The following is a 21345-nucleotide window of genomic DNA, read 5'->3' as shown; positions in this document are numbered from 1 at the left end:
ATGGAAAGACGGAGTCATCTGGGGTAAAAGTGGACTGGGACTTTGAGTGTAGGACAACTCATGATGAGGGTTGACTGTGGAGGGTCTGGGGACCTCTCTGGTTGGTTTCTTGCTCTTGAAATAGCGCGCGCGTCGATTTTGAAACCAGACCTGTTGTAAAGAATGAAATGCGGTTATTCGTTTGTAATGGCACACTGGAGCATTATACAAAATTACGCATGGGAAGTCTGTGAAGCACATGTCATACCTGGATTTTAGACTCTGGAAGCCCAGTAATAGATGCAAGAGACTCCTTGATTTTAATGTCCGGATACTGTGTGATGGAGAAGGTCCTCTCCAGCTCGCTCAGCTGTGCCTTGCTGAAGGTCGTGCGCTTCCGGCGACGCTGGGTGTCCGAGCGCATCTTGTGGGGAGCATCATGACGCACTGCAGGGAGAGGGCAAAATGTTAGTTACTTGTTCGTTTTTCTGACTTCTGAATTGCAATTAAACACATTTTTAGGTGAGACAGTAAATTTGGAGATGTGTGTGTATAGATGGACTTTCAAGGACATGGTAAAACTCTGAAATATTTAACCCTTTGAAACCTGTGCAAAGTGGCTTAATCTTTTTCAAAAACATCAGAAGCAGGCAAGGAGCAACTTAAAAAGGAATAACCCAAATATGTATTTGAAAAAAAAAAAGTACAACAAAATTATACAAAAAAACAGCACAACAAAAGTGGGGAAAAAAGTAAATGACCTGTAAAATGTTCTTTGATATAATTCACTTGTTTTTGCTTTTTAAGCATATCTTTAATTTCTCCTTTAACTCTCTGTTTTGTTTTTCATTTTACTTTGTATTTAACCATTATTATTACTGTTTTGTCATATATTTCTTGTACTCTTTTCATTAGACTATAATGGTAAAGTTAGAGGTATATGCTGAATTAGTAGGGACCTCTGTGAAGTAGGATATACTTAGACTTGTTGAGGATGGACATGAAAAGGCCAAAGGAATGATACGTATTTGAATTTATTTTGATCATCTCCTCTGTGTTGTGTTTTCTATGTGACATTTCTTTATGTTGAATAAATTAAAAAAAAATAAAATTAATAATAATTCTATAACATATTTTTTAAAAAAGCTTTTAAGCTTTTTTGATCATTTTTTTTTCTTTCCCTCCTTTGTTTTTTTTTTTTTTTTTTTTTAAGAAAAAGCCAATTAGATCAGATTTCAAAGCGTTAAACAATCAAAAACAAAAAACGAGAAAATGTTGGCATTATCTCCCCTTAGCTGTTGTCTAAGTGTAACAAAATAAAGGTATTCAGTCATTTACCTCTGCTGGAGTCCTGTGCGTAATCGTCGTTGTTGTTCATATCCAGGCGCGCAGCGGGCCAATAATGTCCCGAGTAAAACGTGTTCATCTCCGGAAGGTTACCTGCAAAATCCAACCCGTATGCCATTCTTCTCAAAACACAAAGCCAGAGGGGAGTGTGCTCACTCAAGTCTCTCCTCGACAGTGGTGAAAAGCAGGACACCAGAGGCTTTTATACTTCGCTTGACAGACACAAAACGACCCCCTTGCACCCCACCCTCATGCACAGCTCGTGGATTTGGTCAAGCCTCACAAACGCGTGCCTTTGATGTGTTACACACCTATTAACGGCTGTCCGGCTAATAGGTGATGACCCATTAATGTGCCCATTTAGCCCAGACTGAGCTCGTCCTGTTCTGCAGGAGTGTGAGGGTCACACTAGACTGACATCCTCTGGGAAATATCTGCATCTAAGATCATTTCTAGACTATAATATATAAGTTTGGAGAGTATAAAATGACAAAAAATATGTTTGTTTTTTTTATCCCACGGAGTAATAGACTACATTTAAACATCTTTTCCACGTTGTTTGTTGTTATAGACCAGAATTCATCGCCGATTGTAGACCATATATTGAAATAATCATTAAATATATTAAAAATGGAAAACCCTGCAAATAACTTACAAAAGTACTGCATACCCCCGTGTTTACACTATGAATGTTTAGTTTTGTTACATAGGCCTACACATATCCTGTTTGCTGTTTTAATTGGGCTAAAATAGATGTCCTGAACTTTAACTTTTCATCCTTGAATAACCAAAATCTAAACGTCTGAAGACAAATAAATGTAAACGTCTACAGTAAAATAGACGTGTAATAGACATTTATTAAACATCTTTTCAAGTGCTCGATGGAAATTCTTCACTTAGCCCTTGGCGCGCGGGGTTGGGTAAAATATCTATTTGGTTTTAGACTCCCAAAGTCATTTAATAATAATATTAAAAATAAAATAAATACATGTTTGGCTCGGTAACACAAGGCTAATGACATGGCAGGTAAGACAACAGTCACACTTTTCAGTCTGAGGCACATCCTCTCCTCCACAGCGCTCTGCCTCCTGGTGCGCATCAGAGGAAAAACTGTGTGTGTGGATAGTGGAAGTGTATTGTGTCGAGGTGACAAATCAGGCTACTTTTTCTCCTTCCTGGTCGGTTGCGTTTCCACCGATCGAGACATCAAAACACCGGATAACGCACAGTCCAGTGCGCAGCCAGTTCCCAGGCTGGTGTCAGACTCACAGTGTATGGGCCATTAGAAACGGAAATTTAAATTTCTAAATATAAGTCTCACACACATCGCTAAAAACTAAGACATAAAAATGGTTTAAAGTGAACTGTGTGTATTTATTGCTTTAAGTTTTTTTTTTTTTTTTTCTTCAAATATTGACATGTATGCATTTTGGTGATTATGTCTTGTCAGGTGTGGTCATATGGAGAGCACGTGATTTTGGAGCCATAACAGACTGAAGATGAGGCATTAACACCGATGATTGGCTCATAACTGCAGTAAAGTATTCCTCATTTACTCCTACATCCGCCAACAATAGACCATTAAGATCATAACTCAAACTGCTGCTGACTGTCACATGATTCACATTAGGACAACAATTATATCGAAACCGAAAAGCTGATGGGCTGCCGAAACAGGGTCACGTGCTGCTAGAGCCTCAGTGACCCCTGAAACTGAATATGTTTGTCAAATAGAAACATGGAGTAATGGTTATAGAGTTTATAAGCGTCAAATCAGATGGAGTAATTACTCTTGTATTTGGCATTTACGATTTATAGATATTTCCAGTGTATTAAAATATATTTTTGTTACTTTTTTCTACAGGCATGTGGACTTTTGCACAGACCCTGCTTTGAGTTTTTTTTTGTAAAACTGCAGATACTAAATTGTACATATTTTTATGTTGCAGTACTTTTGAAGTATCTCGACTCTATTTTTACATATTCTATTCTACATTTAAGTTCAAGGGTGTTTCAGTACTTTACCTTATTTTTTATTCCTCATTATATGTTTTTTTTGTGTCTAATGTATGCACTAAAAACAAAAGCAAATTATTTGTAAGTGAAAGCCTACTTAGCAATAAGTCCCTTTTCTTATTCTGATGTATAAAGTCAGTCCAGCGTCCAATATTTGTTGCTTTTGAGACACAAGCGTGAGAGGTGTAAATAAGCCACTGGGTGGCAGCATTAGACCAGTTAATAAAATCAGAATCAGAATCTAGTTTTATTATCAAGTACATTCACATATACAAGGAATGTGTCTTGGTGTTTTGGTGCAAAACAATTAACATAAATGAAGAATGAAGTAGTGAATTTATATAGAATAGAACATAAAATTTAGAAGCAATTCAAATATATATAATGACAAAGTAGAATATAAAGGACACAAAAAGTATGTACAAAAGGTGCAACGGAGGGACTGTACAGTTTTTTAGAAGTAGAGTCGCAGTGCAAATATCTTAAGTTTAAATAATTAAGCTGACCTAAAGTGTGTATAGTACAGAAGTCCTGTTCAGTGTATGTTAATGTAACGCATAAAAACGGATTTCACTTAAAGTATAAGTATAGTTTCATCAACACACTATATCTATCTATCTATCTATCTATCTATCTATCTATCTATCTATCGTCTGCCAGTCATGTTATATTCCAAATACAACATAATTCTTCAGCAATATAACAGGTTTTGTTCAGACTACAAACATTAAAAAATGTAATGAAAGTAATGGGCCTACACAACCCAGACAGATACAGTAGCTGAGTACACAGTCAGGTGACAAATTAAAGGGGAATAAAAACAAATAGAGAATTATAACTAACTAACATTCTTCCCACACAGGGTATGTATGATAACACTCTCCTTCACCATCATGGAAACACCAAATGATGGAACGCATTTTGGTTTAACCCCTCAAGTAGAGCTCAGACACTTCTGTTTTGGGGACTTGACCTACTTCAAGAGGCTTTATGTTCTTTTTCCCCTTAGTTTGTCATCTATCTATATATGTATGGGACAAAAATTAATAAATAATAATAATAATAAATAATAAAAATAATAATAATTGTGGTTAAACACTAAAAATGATCATTGACATGCATGTCAATTTAGACCCATTCTTCTTCTTCTTCTTCTTCTTCTTCTTTATTGTTATTATTATTATTATTTCATTATTATTATTATTATTATACAGATTATATAGAGAATTATTTTTTTAAAGCTGGGGGGAAATTATAAGGGATTTTAAAAAAAAAAAAAAAAAAAAAAAAAAAAACTATATATATGGTAATTTTCAGGTAATTGTATTGTCCTTTTTACTAATTTTTAGGGAAAAAACTATATTCATAATTACATATTGAAAATTATATGACAGAATTATAGAATTTTTAAAGGACTTTTCGTCAAGTGTTGTTTGCTTTCCGTTTTATTATTGTTTGCGTTCCGTTTTGTTATTGTTTTCTTTCCGTTTAGTTATTGTTTTCTTTCTTTTTTTTATTTATTTATTTCATAATTTTCAGGTAATTGTACTTTTTACTTATTTCTAGGGGGAAAAAATCATAATCATAATCATAATTATCACAATTACATATTTACTTTTATGTTACAGAGTTATACTTTTTTTTGTCTTTTTGTCATTTCTTGTTTGCTTGTGATTTTTTTGTTTCTTTCTTTCTAATTTTTTGTACTATTTAAACAAATTTCTAGTTAATTTTTGGGTCATTCCTCCCTTTGTTGCTCATTGCATTCTTCCCAAGTTTTTAAAATAAATTAAGTGAATTTGCTCAAGTTTATATGGGCTCAAAATACTAATCTTACTTTAAAAAAAAAACAAACCTCACAATACACAAACTGTCCTTTCTGTGTCTGAATGCTGCAGTTTATACATCACAAGCTCAGGTGTGCACACAGAGAAATGCTGGTCTTCTGTGTCCACACTTTTCTCTAAGAAATCAGGATTGACACTCAGGTGTGAATGACGCTGTGCCCTCCTCTCCCTCACCTACATCCTCGCTCCTTCCCTCACAATACACAAACACCATTCCTCAGTCTGCTGTTTGATGTGGAAGCTCCGTCCACATTTCCTGTCAGCCTGAGAGATTTTTGGGCCTGATCCAGTGTGCTGCGTGGCTGAGATGAGGAGGGTACTCCTCGCAGCGTGTCCCGTGCTGTAAAAACCCTTCTTGGATCTGAGAAATAGAAGCTGAGTGTGATTCCAGTTTGGCTTTGGATAAAAGAGCAAACCACTCAGAAGGGAAGGAAGGGAAAGCAGGAAGCATGATTTAGTGCAGCTATAGTTACAAAATAAACAGATATTACGGCTCAGGAGGAATGCCGAGGACAAGAAGCTGAAATATTCTGTCAGCAGAGTTTACAGCGCTGAGATGTAGCAGGTCGGTGTGACTTCAGCTTTGGATGAAAGTTCAGAGAGCAGCAGAAAGTCCGTGAAGGAAATTGTGGTTTTCAGCTTTTGTTCAATTAAATAAATTTATTATGTAGACAAAAACAGTCTAAATGAGGATGAAACACCCGGGTGACACTTTGAATACTTATAGCCATCCAAAAAGTTGTCACTGTCAGCTCTCTGTACATTAAGACATAATGCTGTGTACTGTAATAGTGTTTGGATACAAAACGTCAGTGGTGACATATATATATAGTCTAATGAGGTAAAGATTTTACAGATATTATTTAAAGAAGCACTCTTCTAAACACATTTTAAGTCATAGGGAAGTATTTATTCACACAAAGTTTTACCAAATTGAAAAAAGTGCAGCTCTAAAGAGATCTAAATCAGATCAACATGTTTCTGACTCTTTCACAAGGGTGACTTTTGTGTACTGTTTATGTTTGGTGTTGTGTTTTTCTCCTGTTGACACGTGCTGCAAACTATCATGAGCTATAGAGTCTGGTATATGGCATCGGGGGACATGTCCTTATTAAAATAAACATAAAATTGATTAATTAAATAAATAAACTCCTTGACTCAGGTTTTATTCTGATTTTAGCTTTACTGGAGAGATGACGGGATTTCACCCCTGAACAGGAATAAAATTCAGGATTTCCAGGAATATCAGACTGGATCATCATGTCAGATACTTCACATGGTGCTGAGATTTAAAGCTGAAGTGCGACTGCTGGCATTTGATAAGAGAGGGCTAAATCCACAACAGAGAGCTGAATAAATACTGCATTTGATATCATTGTTGATTTTGATATTAGTTTATACTTCTCTTACGAGTAAATTGTTTCTGATTTTATTTTGATCTAATTATTTCGATAATAATACTCTACTTTTCATTCTTTTAAATCTTTGCTTTTGATGATGATGATACTCAACTTAAAAATGTTATTCAAGGATTTTTATACATCAGATGTGTCATACACACACACACACACACACACACACACACACACACACACATACCAGACTAGAGTCAATAGCCAGGCTAGCTGCTCTGTGAAGGTGTACCTAGGTAATGGCTAATGTTAACAGACAAAGTGCAGTGCAAACATCAGAACAAGAATCATCTTTATGGACCCAGTGTGTGTACACATACAAGGAATTTGACTTGTTTGCATCGCTCTCATGTCGGCTTACACAGAAATTGATATAAAAAGCAAGGATCGGGACAACACAGCTTGATAAATTATTGACTGAACTATTATGTACGCAAGTGTGTGTGTGTGTGTGTGTTTGTGTTTGTTAAGGGACTGTTAGTTAATGCTGAGGGGAGGGAGTGTGGCAAAATGGGAAAGACACTTCAAATCATTTTTAAGCATTTGGGAGGGAGTTGTGGTTTTTGATTTGGCGTAGGGGAACATTCAACTTTAAATAGCTGTTTTTTTATATTTATTTATTGCCAGAACCCAAAACCAATAAATGGATGATATAATTCATGTTTTTTCTATAAAAAATCCCAAAAGCAGGCAGTTTATTATGACCAGAAAATATATATATATATATATATATATATATATATGTATATATGTAAAATGTTAGCATTTGTGTTTTATACATTATTTTGTTGCAATTTTTTTCTTATAATTCATAATTCCTTTTTTTAATATATACATAAGTATTTTGTCATATCACCAAGCATAATGTTATCACAAAAAAATACCCTTAAATACCTTTATGTTATTTTAGGGTGATCATTGTAGGGCCACATCACCATCCTAGCCACCCTACTGCCCCGATAAATAAAGCACAGTCCCTAACTTATTTAACGTGAAAAGCCAAAAGGTCGACCTCATTGTGTAACTATAGGAGAAATGTTGGATTGGAGAATTTGAAACAAAATGTCATGGTAGTTTATTGAGTCAATGTGATTTTTTTTATTTTTTTTTTAGCCAGGACTAAAGTGATGTAACTGAGGGATTCACTGCCATGGAAACATGAGGCTAATGCGGCTAAAGCTAACCCCGCGGCGGCAGCTCGGTCCTCCCCCTGCAGGGGTGTGACCTAACGGCGAAGGACAGCAGGGTCTCTCCGCTGTTCAGCTCCTCTGCTGCTGCTTGTCTCACCACCAAGCCCGAGAGGCATCTCAAGACATCAACCGTAACTCCAAGAAATCAGGTAGGAATTAAACAAACCCATTTTTGTAGCGTTTTCTCGCTGTTGTTTTAAGACAGTCGATCTAACGGCTCGGCGACGGACGAAACTGTGAAAGTTCGCCGAAAACGACCCGATAAACATCATAAATGTGTAAAGAAAAACAGCCCCGTTAACTGTCAGAACACCGATTTATTACTGCTACATATTAGGAAGATGTTAAATCATAACTGCAGAATTATTTAAGTTCAATAACAAAATTATAATGGTGTAATGTCAAGCTAACTGTAGGCTACATTATGACCTGCGCGGATGTCATTATTACGGTTTATTGTATGTTTAGCTGCACCTTTAACTTTGACCCAGTTGCTGTTTCTCATAGAGGTTTCCTATTACAATCCTATTATAACACATTCACCGTTTTCTATAAACAAAGAGCAGCGCAGACAACAGGCTACCATTCAGCAAGGGGCATTTAAACTGGACCACTGCAAAGAGGTTATTGGCTGAACTGGTTTCCTTCAGGCTCAGCGTCCAGTGGTTTGACTGCTTTTATAAAAGCAATATACTGTTGCATCAGTCCAAGAATTATTCACATGTTGAACTCAAGTAAAACTATCTTTTTTCCCTCAATCTGTATTTTTTTTTTCAAAATGGACACTTAAGGACAGTTTAAAAAAATATTGTCCAATTCAGTAAAGATTAATCAAAAGTATTAGTAGCAATTGAAATAAAAAGCAACACAAAACCAAGACAGGACTAAGACAAGGCCAATATTACAAATCAAATCATCACCCAGATCAAGACAAAAACAAAAACTTAATCATAAAATAAAAAAACAGAAAAATATGGATATGTTAAAGTATGTGTATAATGATAAGAGTAATATAATAAAACATAATTTTTGTGTGTCATTTGGACAACTGCCTGTCACATCACAATTTAAAAGTAAAACTATCTCTGACACAATGTAGAAAAATACTTCAAGTAAAAGTCATGAATTCTGTTGCATCAAGTACAAAATGCAAATTGTACTAAAACTATCAAAAGTATTAAGGGATTCACTCATATCGGATTATAGCTGCAAAAAGTTGTTGATTGACAGAAAACTATTTTGATAAAAGATTTGTCTTTATGAGTCCTTTAATGAAACAAAAAACTGCTAAAATAGTCTGATTCCAGCTCCACTGAATACATTTAGGATTTGAACTGTTTGTTAGACAAAACAAAACATTTAAAAACTCAAGCTTTTGTTCTGGGAAATTGTGATTGGCATTTTTTTTTTCGCATCCTCTGATTATTTCTTGATTAAACAGGAAATAATTGAAACATTAATTAATGCAACAGTAATAGGGCTAAAACTAATAATCGGTTTCATTATTGATTAATGCATCACTTATTTTCTACAGTGTGTGGTCTATAGCCAATCACATGAAATGATTAAACAGTTTCAGTGTCCATGGACCAGACAAGAGTTCAAAAAAAAAATGGAGCAACTTTTCCTTGCAAACTTTCACATGTTTAAGAAATCAAAGGCAGTTATTGTACTTAACTTGATCAATGTTTCGGAACAGCAGACTAAAACTATCTGTCTGTTTTTTGTTTCTTTTTTTCCTAGGATGTCCCGGGAGCAGCAGGCGGTGGCTCGCGCCAGGAAAGCCTTTGAAACAGGCAGGTCCAAATGTTTAGAGCATCGGATCCACCAGCTGAAAAACCTGCAGCGGTTATTCACTGAGAAACAAAGCGTGATCTCAGATGCCATCAAGAAAGACCTCAATAAGGTGAGCAGTGAGTGGTTCTTCCTCGGTGTCCAAAATAATTGATACCTGGTCTCAGACAAGCTTGCGAGTCGGAGTCTGAGAATAAAACTAATTTGAGTTTGTTGGCTCAGACGTTTGTGTTTCTTCGTTTGTTAAATTAAGCTACAGGCAATTAGCTCCTAGTCGTTTAGATTCTATATACAAACTGTAAATAGTGATTATTACAGGTTTTCATGGTTTCATCTACATGACATAAGGATCAGACACATGCCCTTTTTACACAAAGATTATGCAACAGGGCCGCTAAGAAGTCCCTTCTGTATGTCACCTTTGCGTTTTTGCACAGAACCAAACAACCGTGGCATCATGCCCCTCCAGTGTGTGGTTCTAGACAGCATGCCAGCATCGCAGAGCCAAAAGAGGCGTGACATAAAACACAACAGCGTCTGCCTCTAGTGTGACATACAACATACATGTCAGCAGCGCTTTATAAACAAAAGCAGTGGCAATAACAATTGCACAGACAATCATTTACTCCCCCTCTAAGGCCTCCTACAGACTGTTAGATTTCATCTGTCTTTTAAGTTTAGTGCAAGCTACACTGTGTGACACTGTGCATTTATGAGTGTCGAAAAAAGTTTGAAGAACAGGAGGAGAAGGAGAATGTGGCCGCGGTCGTGGCTGGGGAGACGAAGCCAACTTGGCACACCAATTTTGCAACGAGAGGTGGAAGTATTTATTAGCATTTAGCAAAGTCATGCTGATCTGTGCATCATTTCATGCTGCATTTTTATTGGTTGGTTAGTAGACGTAGATCGTAACAATCTGACATTGCCAAAATTTTATCCCAGGCTGTCTTTGATCAGAGACCGCGACAACGGACGTTCTTGAATCTCTCTCACTATATGACATAGGACATCTGTTTTAGAGCCACAACCGAAGATATCGCCACTTTTCTTTCACACTGGTCATCTTTCAACTGCGACAGCCCAAAATCGTACAGTGTACACTGGGCTTTATATGGCAGCTGATCTCATCTTCTGCTCGGAGGGTAAGGAGTTCCAGGATATCTTTATTTCCAGAATTTCGACTTGTCATCAAAACGTCACACCCATCCTACCCATGGTCCCATCCTGCCAGTTATGCCTGTTAACAGAGACATCGTTTCTGCTCTGTTACTACCTCCCATGGTGGATTAAAGGCAAGACCACTCTGTCTCCTCATTCTGCAATTGCATCTTATGTACAGAACGGTAAGGTGGCATGACAGTGATATTCCCACCTCGAACAAGCAGTGTAAAAGGGGCTGTTGTCAGAGATAGATCAATAAACTCCTGCTCTTATTTTCAGTGTTGATCCTGGTGTTTCCACAGCTCAAAAACCTTAATCTCGACAGACATTAGATGTCTAACATTTTGACAGATTAGAAAATAAGAACAGAATCAAATGAACAAAAAAACGAATAAGATCTTTTTTACAGAAGAATCTAAGACACCCAAAAACAAACAACAGTTGTGAAACAGGTTTAAAAAAATGACGTAGAAGGTAGAATATAAACCACACTAAAATCTCCACAAAGGACGTAATTCAAGTTCTTATGAAACTTTTTGGGTTTGCAAACAGCTTTTAGAATGAAATATACCATTAAAAAAAACCAAGAACATCAGCATGTCCAATATTATTGTCTTCCAGAGCGAGGTGGGGACGCAGATGTACGAGACTCTGGGTCTGGAGGGCGAAATAGGCCTCGCCATCAAGAAGCTGAAGGAGTGGGCTGCTCCTCGGCCCGTGGGGAAGAACTTGCTGACCATCTCAGACACCGTCTTCATCCAGCCGGAGCCGCTGGGGCTGGTGCTCATCATCGGGGCCTGGAACTACCCCTGGGCTGTCACCATCCAGCCGCTCATAGGAGCCATCGCCGCGGGTACTTTTGCATGCTGTGTGTGTGTGTGTGTGTGTGAGGGGTGTGGTGGAGGAAAGGGCAGTGTGTGTCTGCATGTGTCTGATGTAACAAGGTCAGCGTTCACATTCTATCAGGATTTTATTGTCACTTCCCTCTTTAATGACCTTTGAGAGGGGATCTGTCTAATCTCTGACAGATGAATTTTGAAACACTGACGCAAGACTGCTGTCCTTTGTCCACTGTCCTTTGTCCAGCAATTTCAGAATTACAAAAACTAGCATTAGGGGTCAACATGTGGAGTAGAGGCACATCAAAGCTCACATAACTCTCAGATGATCAACTAACAAACATGCAGAAACCACAAAAGCTCAGTCTCATTTTTGGAGGCAGTGTGTATTTTCAGTTCTCTTTTATTTTATTTTTTAGTCCTGGTCAGTTTCTTTGTCTTGTGATTGTAACCAGTTCCTGTTTAATCCAAGCATTGCCCAACATTCTTCATTCCTTAATCTTCTTTAATCTGTTTGTGATTAAAAGGTCAAAAGCCACTAGAGATTAGCAGTAGATTCTGAGGAATATTTTGTGTCTACTAACGTTTATTTAACACACATGCAGGTGATTGTGTGTCCATGTTGGTGTGTATGCACATGTGAGAGTACATTTTTCAACCTTATGTGTTGTTGCTATCAGCGCAGGCTCAGAGGACAAGGCTGAATGAATCACTCATCTCCAAGATAATCAGCGAACTCATGAATGATTCATGTCTCTCTCGAAAGCTTCCCTTTAATGGTCACCCAGCTCTGAGTGTTTCTACTGGAGCTGATTACTTTGTGATGCAAACCTCAGTGTGGAGTGTTTGCTTGTGACTTTTTAGCATGACACAGCAGTATTTTTACAGTCTTTTGTCTTATTCTTTATTTACTTGAATCTTTTGTTTGTTACTCGTCCCCGCAGTGATAGTTTTACATGTTAGTGTTACGATGGCTGCTGCAGGTCCACAGCTCATTTGGATAAAACCTGTTTAGACTAAAAACATCAATGGCTGGAAGGCTTAAATGAACGGAGTCCTGTCAGGCTGCAGTGTTTGCACAGCGTGGACTTTATTCTTTGCTCCAGCTTTATCTGATCTTACTGTTAGAATCGTATCTGCAGAGCAAGTCACAAGTCAGATAATCAAAATAAAAGACTGGGTCAAAGGCAGCTGACACCACCAGCCCCAGACAAAATGATTAAGATTTATATTATATATATTGTGATATGAAAACATAAGTACAGTTACAGGAGCAGAAATTGTGTGTGCTGTTGTCATCATGCACCACCTTTTGACAGCAGATAAGAAAACTATAAGAGCCTGTTTACACTTTGTATTAACGTGCATTTCAGTGGGGATCACCTGAGTCCATCATCCTTTTTCAGCTGCCCACCTGTGTTTAGATTATGTTACTGCCCACATCACATATACTAGAGGCCAAAGGGCCCTGTGCACAGTTATTGTGTCTACACTCTCGCTTGCTGCTCACTAGTCTTGATAGCGCTTGGGGAGAGTCCAGTGCAGCTGTTTTTCCATCGGGCAAAATGATGGACGGTCGCACAACACATTTTCAATTAGAAATTAGATATAGAATAAGAAGTATTCAAGAAAAAAGTGCATTATGCCACCATATGTAACACAATATATAGATATATGTTTATATTTACATATGAACATGAAAACATTATAAAAAAGAAAATATAAGAAAAGATATGTTGTGTATGAAATAGAAATATAACAAATATGTCCAAATATGTGCATCATACTCCGAATGATGCAACAGGACAATAGGTAAGAATTTGCTATTAAATAAGAGTTTATTGTACAGTTGAAATTTTGCACAGTTGAATTAATATTGCATGAAAATGTAGAGGGCTTCAAGTCAAAATTGCATGTCGTGTTTTGCATTAGAAACAGTAGAGTACCACAGCTGAAAATATTCATAAAAAATAAATTCTGGGTTATAGCTGCTGCTGATGTGTAAGTCCAAGGGTCTGAGTCACTGGACTGGATTTGGACTTAATATCAGGTATAAACAGGTTCTAAAGGTATATTAAAGGTTGCAGGAATAAAATTCTCCATCTTAAATAGTGATAAGTGCATTTTATAGTGATGACAATGAAAAAAATGGGAGAAAGTAACTTCAAATAAAATTGGCCAGATGTAGCATTTGTTTGATAACCAACAGGTAACATGACAAAGAGGCACTGTAGGTGTAAGTCAGATAATCTAAACTAGCACTGAATGGAAATGTCTTCGGAGTTGTTGTGACAATCTATAGCCATGTAAAAATGCTCTTATGTTAGCAAAAATAAACAAGCAAGTCTCAACAAAACAGATTACATTTGGACAGTGCATAGAGCTAAACAGACATTTCCCTCAGGACTGGGTACGGACCACAAACACAGTGCACACTGACTCCAGATTAGTGCTAATGTTGCTCTCTGAATGCAGGTTCTATAAATGAGCATCTGTTTGTTAAGTTCCCACATCAACTAAACAAATGCTAATCTCAGTGCTGTGTTCATAACTTATGTCTGCTGCCCCCAAGTGGCCAAAAATTCAAGTTATTGCAGGTTTAAATGAAGGTACGCTGGTGGCAAACAAGAAAAAAGGGAACAGTTTTAGAGGAAAGAAAAATAAACGATCCTTCTGTCTTGTAATATCTGCTGCTTTTGTTACTTAATTTTCCAGGTAATGCAGCTGTGATCAAGCCATCCGAGGTCTGTGTTCACACCGCAAAGGTCATGGAGGAACTCCTGCCGCTTTACATCGACAAAGTAAGGATGAGTCACCTAACATCAGTTTAACCCGTTTCCTAGAATTTGTTAGACGTGAGTATTGTTGTTCCTTACAGACGCCTCTTTGCATATGACGTCATGTATCAGCAGGTAAACAGCAGGAAACACTGAGCAGATGAAGTGTTGTGACAACTGCTGCATGTTTTTAGTGACACCCCAAACTTTTAAGTGTTCCACCAGACCCCTGGGGACAGTTAACCTAGAGGGTAGAAAACAAAGAGTGTAAAAATAATGGATGCAGGAGCCAGGAGTGACCATTTTTGGACGAGAGGCTGGTGTTGTGGAGAAGCTATGGGTGGATCTGACTGTAAGCAAAGGACACTTTCGGTAGATAGCCTGTCCACAAAGCCGCTTGCCCATTAATTATGCCTAATTTAAAGCCTTAATAAAATGTAAAGCGGTGAGTTACATAAAAATTCACCTCCTCTACAGCTGTCATGTTGAAATTAGCTATAGAGAACAAAACTGATGTTCACAGGCTGTAAACATGTTTTTTTCTGTCAGTTGTGCTGAATTCGCTTCTGCAGCCGGTCTCAATTGTCCGTAAGAGGAGCTGCAGTTTTTAGCACTTCAGTGTTTGCCTCATTTTTCAGCCCTGGAGATTTCTGTTAGGTAGAGGAAGTTAGCGAACTTTAACTAGTAACATCAGCCTGACAGCAGCGTATAGTTAGTGTATAAGGTACACAGGTATAAGATGATTAAGTTAGTAGTGTTAGCACGTCTGAAAGACAAGGCATTGATCGCGTCCACACCAGGCAAATCGATCAAGTTGTGGGAAAAATAATTTTCCTTCGTTTTATGTGGATCACATGCAACATTAGTTTCAGTTTTCTGGTGATGCAGGTCTAGGTTACTTTAGTTGTACCTGCAGGTAGTTTTGTTTTGCAGTTAAAAGAGGAAGCAACCATCCAGACACATTCAAAAGTACAACACATACTGACAAAAGACAATAAACCATGACATTAAGTGCTCAGATGCCTTGCTATTAACAGAAGATTGGTATAAGGTCAAACATCACAATATGACACTAAATAAATAAATATGCGCATATGTTGCTATGACTTGTTGCCTGCAGGTTCATCCAGCCCGTTTATGTCGTTTATGTCGTCGAGTTCCTCTCTTTTCAAAAAATGCAGTATAGTTATATGGAATTATCACTATCTGTATTTAATGCACCATAATAGTCACATGATTGCACATATGTTATACATAACTGAACAGAAAATATTATATAATATCAATTATTTAAATAATGGTGATGATAGGTTTAAAATAAAAATACCTTCTTAAATGGGGTTATTTTCAAGCATTTTTTTCTGCTGGCTCTGTTTGAAATGACACAGTGTACCTGCACCTGTTCACCTTAATTATAGTAAATAAACTTTACATGCACAATCATGCACACAAATACTCATAACGGGTAACGTAAAGATGCTTGCTTGGCTGTTTAAATGTGCAAATAACCTGCAACCATTTTGTTTTTAAATCTCTATTATTTCTGCAAAATATTTACACAGACAAAAAAGACGTATCACAAGACTGAATTAAAATTGAGCGCTACAAAGACATTAACAGGCTTCTTGAGGATCTTTGTACATTCTGCATTTTGGTTACTGAATGTGTGTTTCTACTCTGTGTTTCAGGAGCTTTACCCCGTCGTAACCGGAGGAGTGTCAGAGACCCAGGAGCTGCTGCGTCAGAGGTTTGATCACATCTTCTACACCGGCAACAGCACGGTGGGCAAAGTGATCATGGAGGCTGCTGCCAAACACCTGACGCCTGTCACGCTGGAGCTGGGCGGCAAGAGCCCCTGTTACATCGACAAGAACTGTGACATCAGCATAGCCTGCCGGTCAGAACATTATTAAATATGGTTTGGTTAAATGCATATTTTTATGGCTTGTAGCTGAAACCTTCCTGTTAATTTTTCCACTATTGTGTAGACGTGTTGCCTGGGGGAAGTACACTAACTGTGGTCAGACCTGCATCGCCCCAGACTACATCCTGTGTGAGCCCAGCATCCAGGACCGGGTCATCGAGGAGGTTAAGAAGTCCATAAAGGTAGTGAAAACCTGAAAACACACAGCAAAAAGTAATTTATGCCACAGTTACTTTAAAAAACAAACAAACAGGTGATTCTGTCCAAAATATTCCTTATCAAAGGCCCTAGAATGATTAATAGCTGGCAGCTGTTATTTCAGAAATGTTGTCGAAGAGGAAAACTAACTGGGTTTAAAACAGAAGTGTATCAGTGGTTTTGGAGAGTATTTCTTCTGGTAATTAGTTTTTTCAGTAATATTTGTGTGTTAAAGATTATTTCGTCTGGCAGGAGTTCTACACAGACAACCCAAAGACCTGCCCTGACTATGGACGCATCATCAACCAGCGCCACTTCAAGAGGATAATGAACATGTTGGAGGACAGCACCGTGGCTGCAGGAGGAGACAACGACGAATCAGACTGCTACATCGGTAATCCTTCTGACAGCCGCTAACTCCTCGCATAAAAATCAATCAGGACTGATTTTTTAAAGGTTTTCATCATACAATAAATAAGACAAATTTAAGAAATAAAGAACAGACAATGAAAAACATGCATTTGGTAAATAGTGTTTCTCTGTCGTGTTTAGCCCCCACAGTTCTGCGTGACGTGAAGCCAGAGGCAAAGGTGATGCAGGAGGAGATATTTGGACCTCTGCTCCCCATCCTGTCGGTCAGCGGCCTGGATGAAGCCATCAAGTTTATCAATAAGAGAGAGAAACCTCTGGCCCTCTACGTCTTCTCATCTGATAACAAGGTATTCACCAACACACATGGAAACAGACTTCCACATGTAGTATGTTGATTCAAACTCACGAACATAACACGAATCTTCTCTGTAAAGGTGATCAAGAGAATGACGGAGGAGACCTCCAGTGGAGGACTGCTGGCAAATGACTGTCTCGTGCACTACTCAGTCAGCTCTCTGCCTTTCGGAGGAGTGGGTGAGTACACGCAGAGACAGCTCTTGCAGAAAGGATACCATAAACAAGAGTTCACTTACAACATCTTTTGCTTATTCTCTCATACTCCTTTTCCACCAACATGGAACAGGTTTTGTTCTGATTCCAGCACCTAATTTTGAACTGTTCAGAGCATTTCGACCAAAAAATAATTGGTTTGGAAACTGGAAAGTTGATTCATTATTAGGCAATAGCTGATGGGTCACAAGGCTGCATTTTTGGCCAATGACTCTATTGTTCCCCACCCACACTATGAAGCTGCAGGCAATCAAAGCCTTTTCCAAAACCAGAACGCTTCCAGTACAAAAATCTTGTCTCGTTGCCCACACACACATATGCTTGTCTGCTGAAGAGCCGTGTACAAAGCCCTAGACTAGTGGCAGTGGGTTAAAAAGTATGTAGTTATTTTTGCAGGTTTACCCGAGATGTACACAAGCTAATTTTGGCAGAAAATAAATACAAACCATGTGTACAGTGCATCATTGATTACTTTTAAAATTGATTTCATAACTTTCAGATCTCCACTGGTTGTCTTTCATTTCAGTTTTGTTTGAAAAACTTGGCAAAGACTTTAAACTTGCTGGAGATAATTATTCTATCACACTGAACATACTGTATCTTTGGTTCAGAAGCAGAAACAGGTTTTCATATAAATAGAATAGAATCCCTTTATTGCCATTATATACCATATATATGCCATTATATTCCATACAATGAAATTCAGAGTGCTACTCTGGTAAATTGCCACAGTTAAAAATATAATCCAACACAGTCATCAGATTTTACCAGATAATTAAATAATAAAAATATGGAGGAGTAAAAGGCATAAAAAGCTGCTGCAGTGAAAGCAGCGCACAGTCACGGTGTGGTGGTGCACAGCAGTCAATATGAACAAAGAGAGCAAGTACTGTAAGTCAATATTAAATGGAAATGTACAATTAAAATGTGTAAAATATAAATTCTAACATGACGTTCAGCTCAGTGTTTAAAATAAAGAGGACTGAATGTGCAACATATTGACTAAACAAAAGAAAAAAGAAGAAAAGAGACAGAAAAATAATATGTGTAATGTTAAATATTTTGTCAGTGTTCAGTTAGCATTATGTGGTAACCCAAATGTTTTGAAATCTCTTCTCTTGTTGGTTTGTTCATGAAAATCCTGACATCAGATATTTTAGTGCTCACGGTTCAATGAACTGGAGTAACCTTCCTAATACACGAAGTTTCCAAAGTTTATCATAAAGTCTATTTTAACTTGTGAAGCACCACTTTAATGCAGCTTACATTCCTATATTCTCCCACATCAACATAGTTTTCTCTGCTTTCAACTCTGTTCAGTTTTATATTGCCTGAGTGACATCGTCCTCAGTGTCACAGGCTGGCTGATTTAAATCCACCAAACAAGGGGCCGATGTGTCAAACCTCATGCGTGTGTTTTCATGGACAGGAAACAGTGGTATGGGCTGCTACCACGGCAAGTTCAGCTTTGACCAGCTGAGCCACCTGCGTAGCTGTCTCATCAAGCAGCTGAAGATGGAGGGTGTGAACAGCATGCGGTACCCGCCTCACACAGCCAAGAAACTGGGCTGGGCGCGCTTCTTCATCCTGCAGAACGTAGACCTGGGCTGGATTGGACGGATGGCGCTCCTGGCCGTCATGGCAATGGTGGCTGCTGTTGTGCTGCAGGTAAGTCGCAGAGGAAAAGAGAAACACAGCAAAGCACCGAAAAGATAAGAACATGTCGACATTGTGTGGCGTGAGAAAGCCGGGCGGTCACTAGTTCACCCGGTCACCCCACGTACAAAGGAGATGTACAAAATGTACAAAGGCTGCACGTCACCCCTTCTCTCTCCCCCTCTCACGCTGAAGCTGTCCTGTCAGATAATATTTCATTTTATTTATAGATGACAGTTGGATACATTTTCCTTTTCTTTTCCAGAATTATCTCCTCTGAAGACGTCCAACTGCTTCCCAGACAACAAGTGTCTTATTTCCTCGGCCTGTAAGACCAGAGATTTTATACCAGCTCATCAACGAGTTTCTGTGTCAACCAGGTCGGCGTCTGCACAGAGCCGCTATAATACACCTGTAAACACCTTTAATCTTCAATGTGGTTATTTAGGCCTTAATCCGTTTTACATTTCATTAATGGTGTCAGAAGTTTATCGCAGCTCAGTGTAGCAAGCATCTTATTTTAATGAGGTAATTATTTATTCCCATGTATGGCTCTTACATTTGTGTAGTACGCTCTACTTTAACCTGTTAGATCAGGTTTGCATACTTAAAAAATACCTACATATTGTAACGTACAATATAATGCTGTGATCCTGCTCTGAACGATTTTAAATGAAGTAAGAAAATGTGTAACACTTTACTGTGATATCAACGAGACTTGTAGCATTTGCTAACAAACAATTAGTGTTCAATGAAGGGCTGAAACAGATAAGGTTTGCTGCAATTTCTGCATAATGAAATGTTTTTGCCAAATATTAATGTTTTTATTTCGTTAACTTTGTGTCCTTTCCATTTCACTGATGGATCAGCCATTAACTCAACATTCAGCCTGAAGGCACTTGATGTTTTCAGTGTGGGTTTGTTGTTTTTTCACTGTGAGAGCAGAGACGAAGACAACATGTCCAGTCTGTCTCTGAGGTGTCAGTGTTTGGTCCCAGACATTTTAGTCCCCCTTTAGTTCACTACATCCTGCTGGAATCAAACAGGATCATGTAAATGATGCTTTTATTGCATTTTTAACAAAAGCACCAAATGCCTTTAACAAAATTAAGCAACATCGTATTATTTTTGTTAACCTTGAAATAACAGTAGTTGCTAAAGGTTTTGTTCTTTTATCACACCATTACAATTTTAAGGGCTTTGTAATGAATATATGAATAAATATACATGTATTTCTATATTGAATTATTATTCAAATAAATATATTTCTACATGTATCCGTTTGGGATTTGACTTTGATTTTATTTTTGATTATTTCTTTTTCGCATTTTGACTTTAAATAGCTTGGAAAAGCGCAGGTGTTGCTGATAAAACACTAACGATGGCTCTGTTCTAGAAAAGTGTTGCAGTGAGTCTTGAGCCAGTGTGACAGTCGGCCAGAGTGTGTAACCCCAGGAGCAGGGAGCGTTATTCTAGCAGTGGTGAATGCAACGTTTAGACGCTAACCTGCAGCAGAGATAGCGGCTACAGAGGTCAGGTAAACTCATTTTCTCTATCTTTGTACCTCCAGATTTTTCAATATTTTCAAAATCACAGTCTTCAGCCCCAGTTAAAGCTGGCAATGTGATATTTAACGCAGTTTATCAGACTTATTACAGCTTATCTAAAATGTAAACAGGTTTTTTAAACATGGATGAACCAGCTAAAAATAGATGGTAGACTCCTTTTCCATTGCTAGTAAACTGGAGCTGTGTACATGCCTCTGCAGCAGATCAGTGTACCTCTCTGTGTATTTGTGTTTTGGACAGGCCAAGGAGCAGGTCAGTAGACAGTCAAAAGCAACATGGATGGCCGTGAAAACTTTACAGTGTTTACTTTTTTTGTATATCTCTTACTTATTCCGCCTCTATTTCCAACTCGGTGCAGACTAATTTGGAACAATGTTTTAGCGCTGCTTAGGTGGAGAAGGACAGTATTTTGTGGCCCGTCATTGCATCTCGCAGGTTAAGGGGCTAAAATTAGTGCATTAACCTTCGTGTTTTTCCCTCAGTGCTGAGTCTGAGACGAGATACCCCTGACTACTACAGAGTCATTTGACCCGGGCGTAAATGCTGATTATACACATATGTTAAAAAAGCCAGATGTACGCGGTGTACATTTTTTTCACATAGGCATTCATACTTCCCAAGACCTGTAAACAGACTTTGTGTAAGATAGGTAGAGTGCCTCTTTAATCCTGTAATTGTCTGTTGTAAATGCACTT

General features: G+C 38.0%; 1 protein-coding gene across 1 annotated transcript; it reads left to right on the top strand.

The window, feature by feature from the left end:
• Window positions 1–7829: 7829 nt before the first annotated feature.
• Window positions 7830–20359, top strand: aldh3a2b (aldehyde dehydrogenase 3 family, member A2b). Its single transcript, XM_042499737.1, has 11 exons — window positions 7830–7940; window positions 9535–9697; window positions 11368–11599; window positions 14301–14386; window positions 16051–16259; window positions 16351–16468; window positions 16737–16878; window positions 17037–17203; window positions 17291–17390; window positions 18856–19094; window positions 19348–20359. The coding sequence occupies exons 2-11, from the start codon at window positions 9536–9538 to the stop codon at window positions 19360–19362; spliced, it is 1470 nt and encodes a 489-aa protein (XP_042355671.1). The 5' UTR covers window positions 7830–7940; window position 9535; the 3' UTR covers window positions 19363–20359.
• The last annotated feature ends 986 nt before the right edge of the window (window positions 20360–21345 follow it).

The sequence above is a fragment of the Plectropomus leopardus genome, chromosome 13 (genome assembly GCF_008729295.1).
Source record: "Plectropomus leopardus isolate mb chromosome 13, YSFRI_Pleo_2.0, whole genome shotgun sequence".
Lineage (NCBI taxonomy): Eukaryota > Metazoa > Chordata > Actinopteri > Perciformes > Serranidae > Plectropomus > Plectropomus leopardus.
The sequence above is the reverse complement of the archived record's forward strand: the minus strand, read 5'-3'. Positions and strand labels throughout refer to the sequence as shown.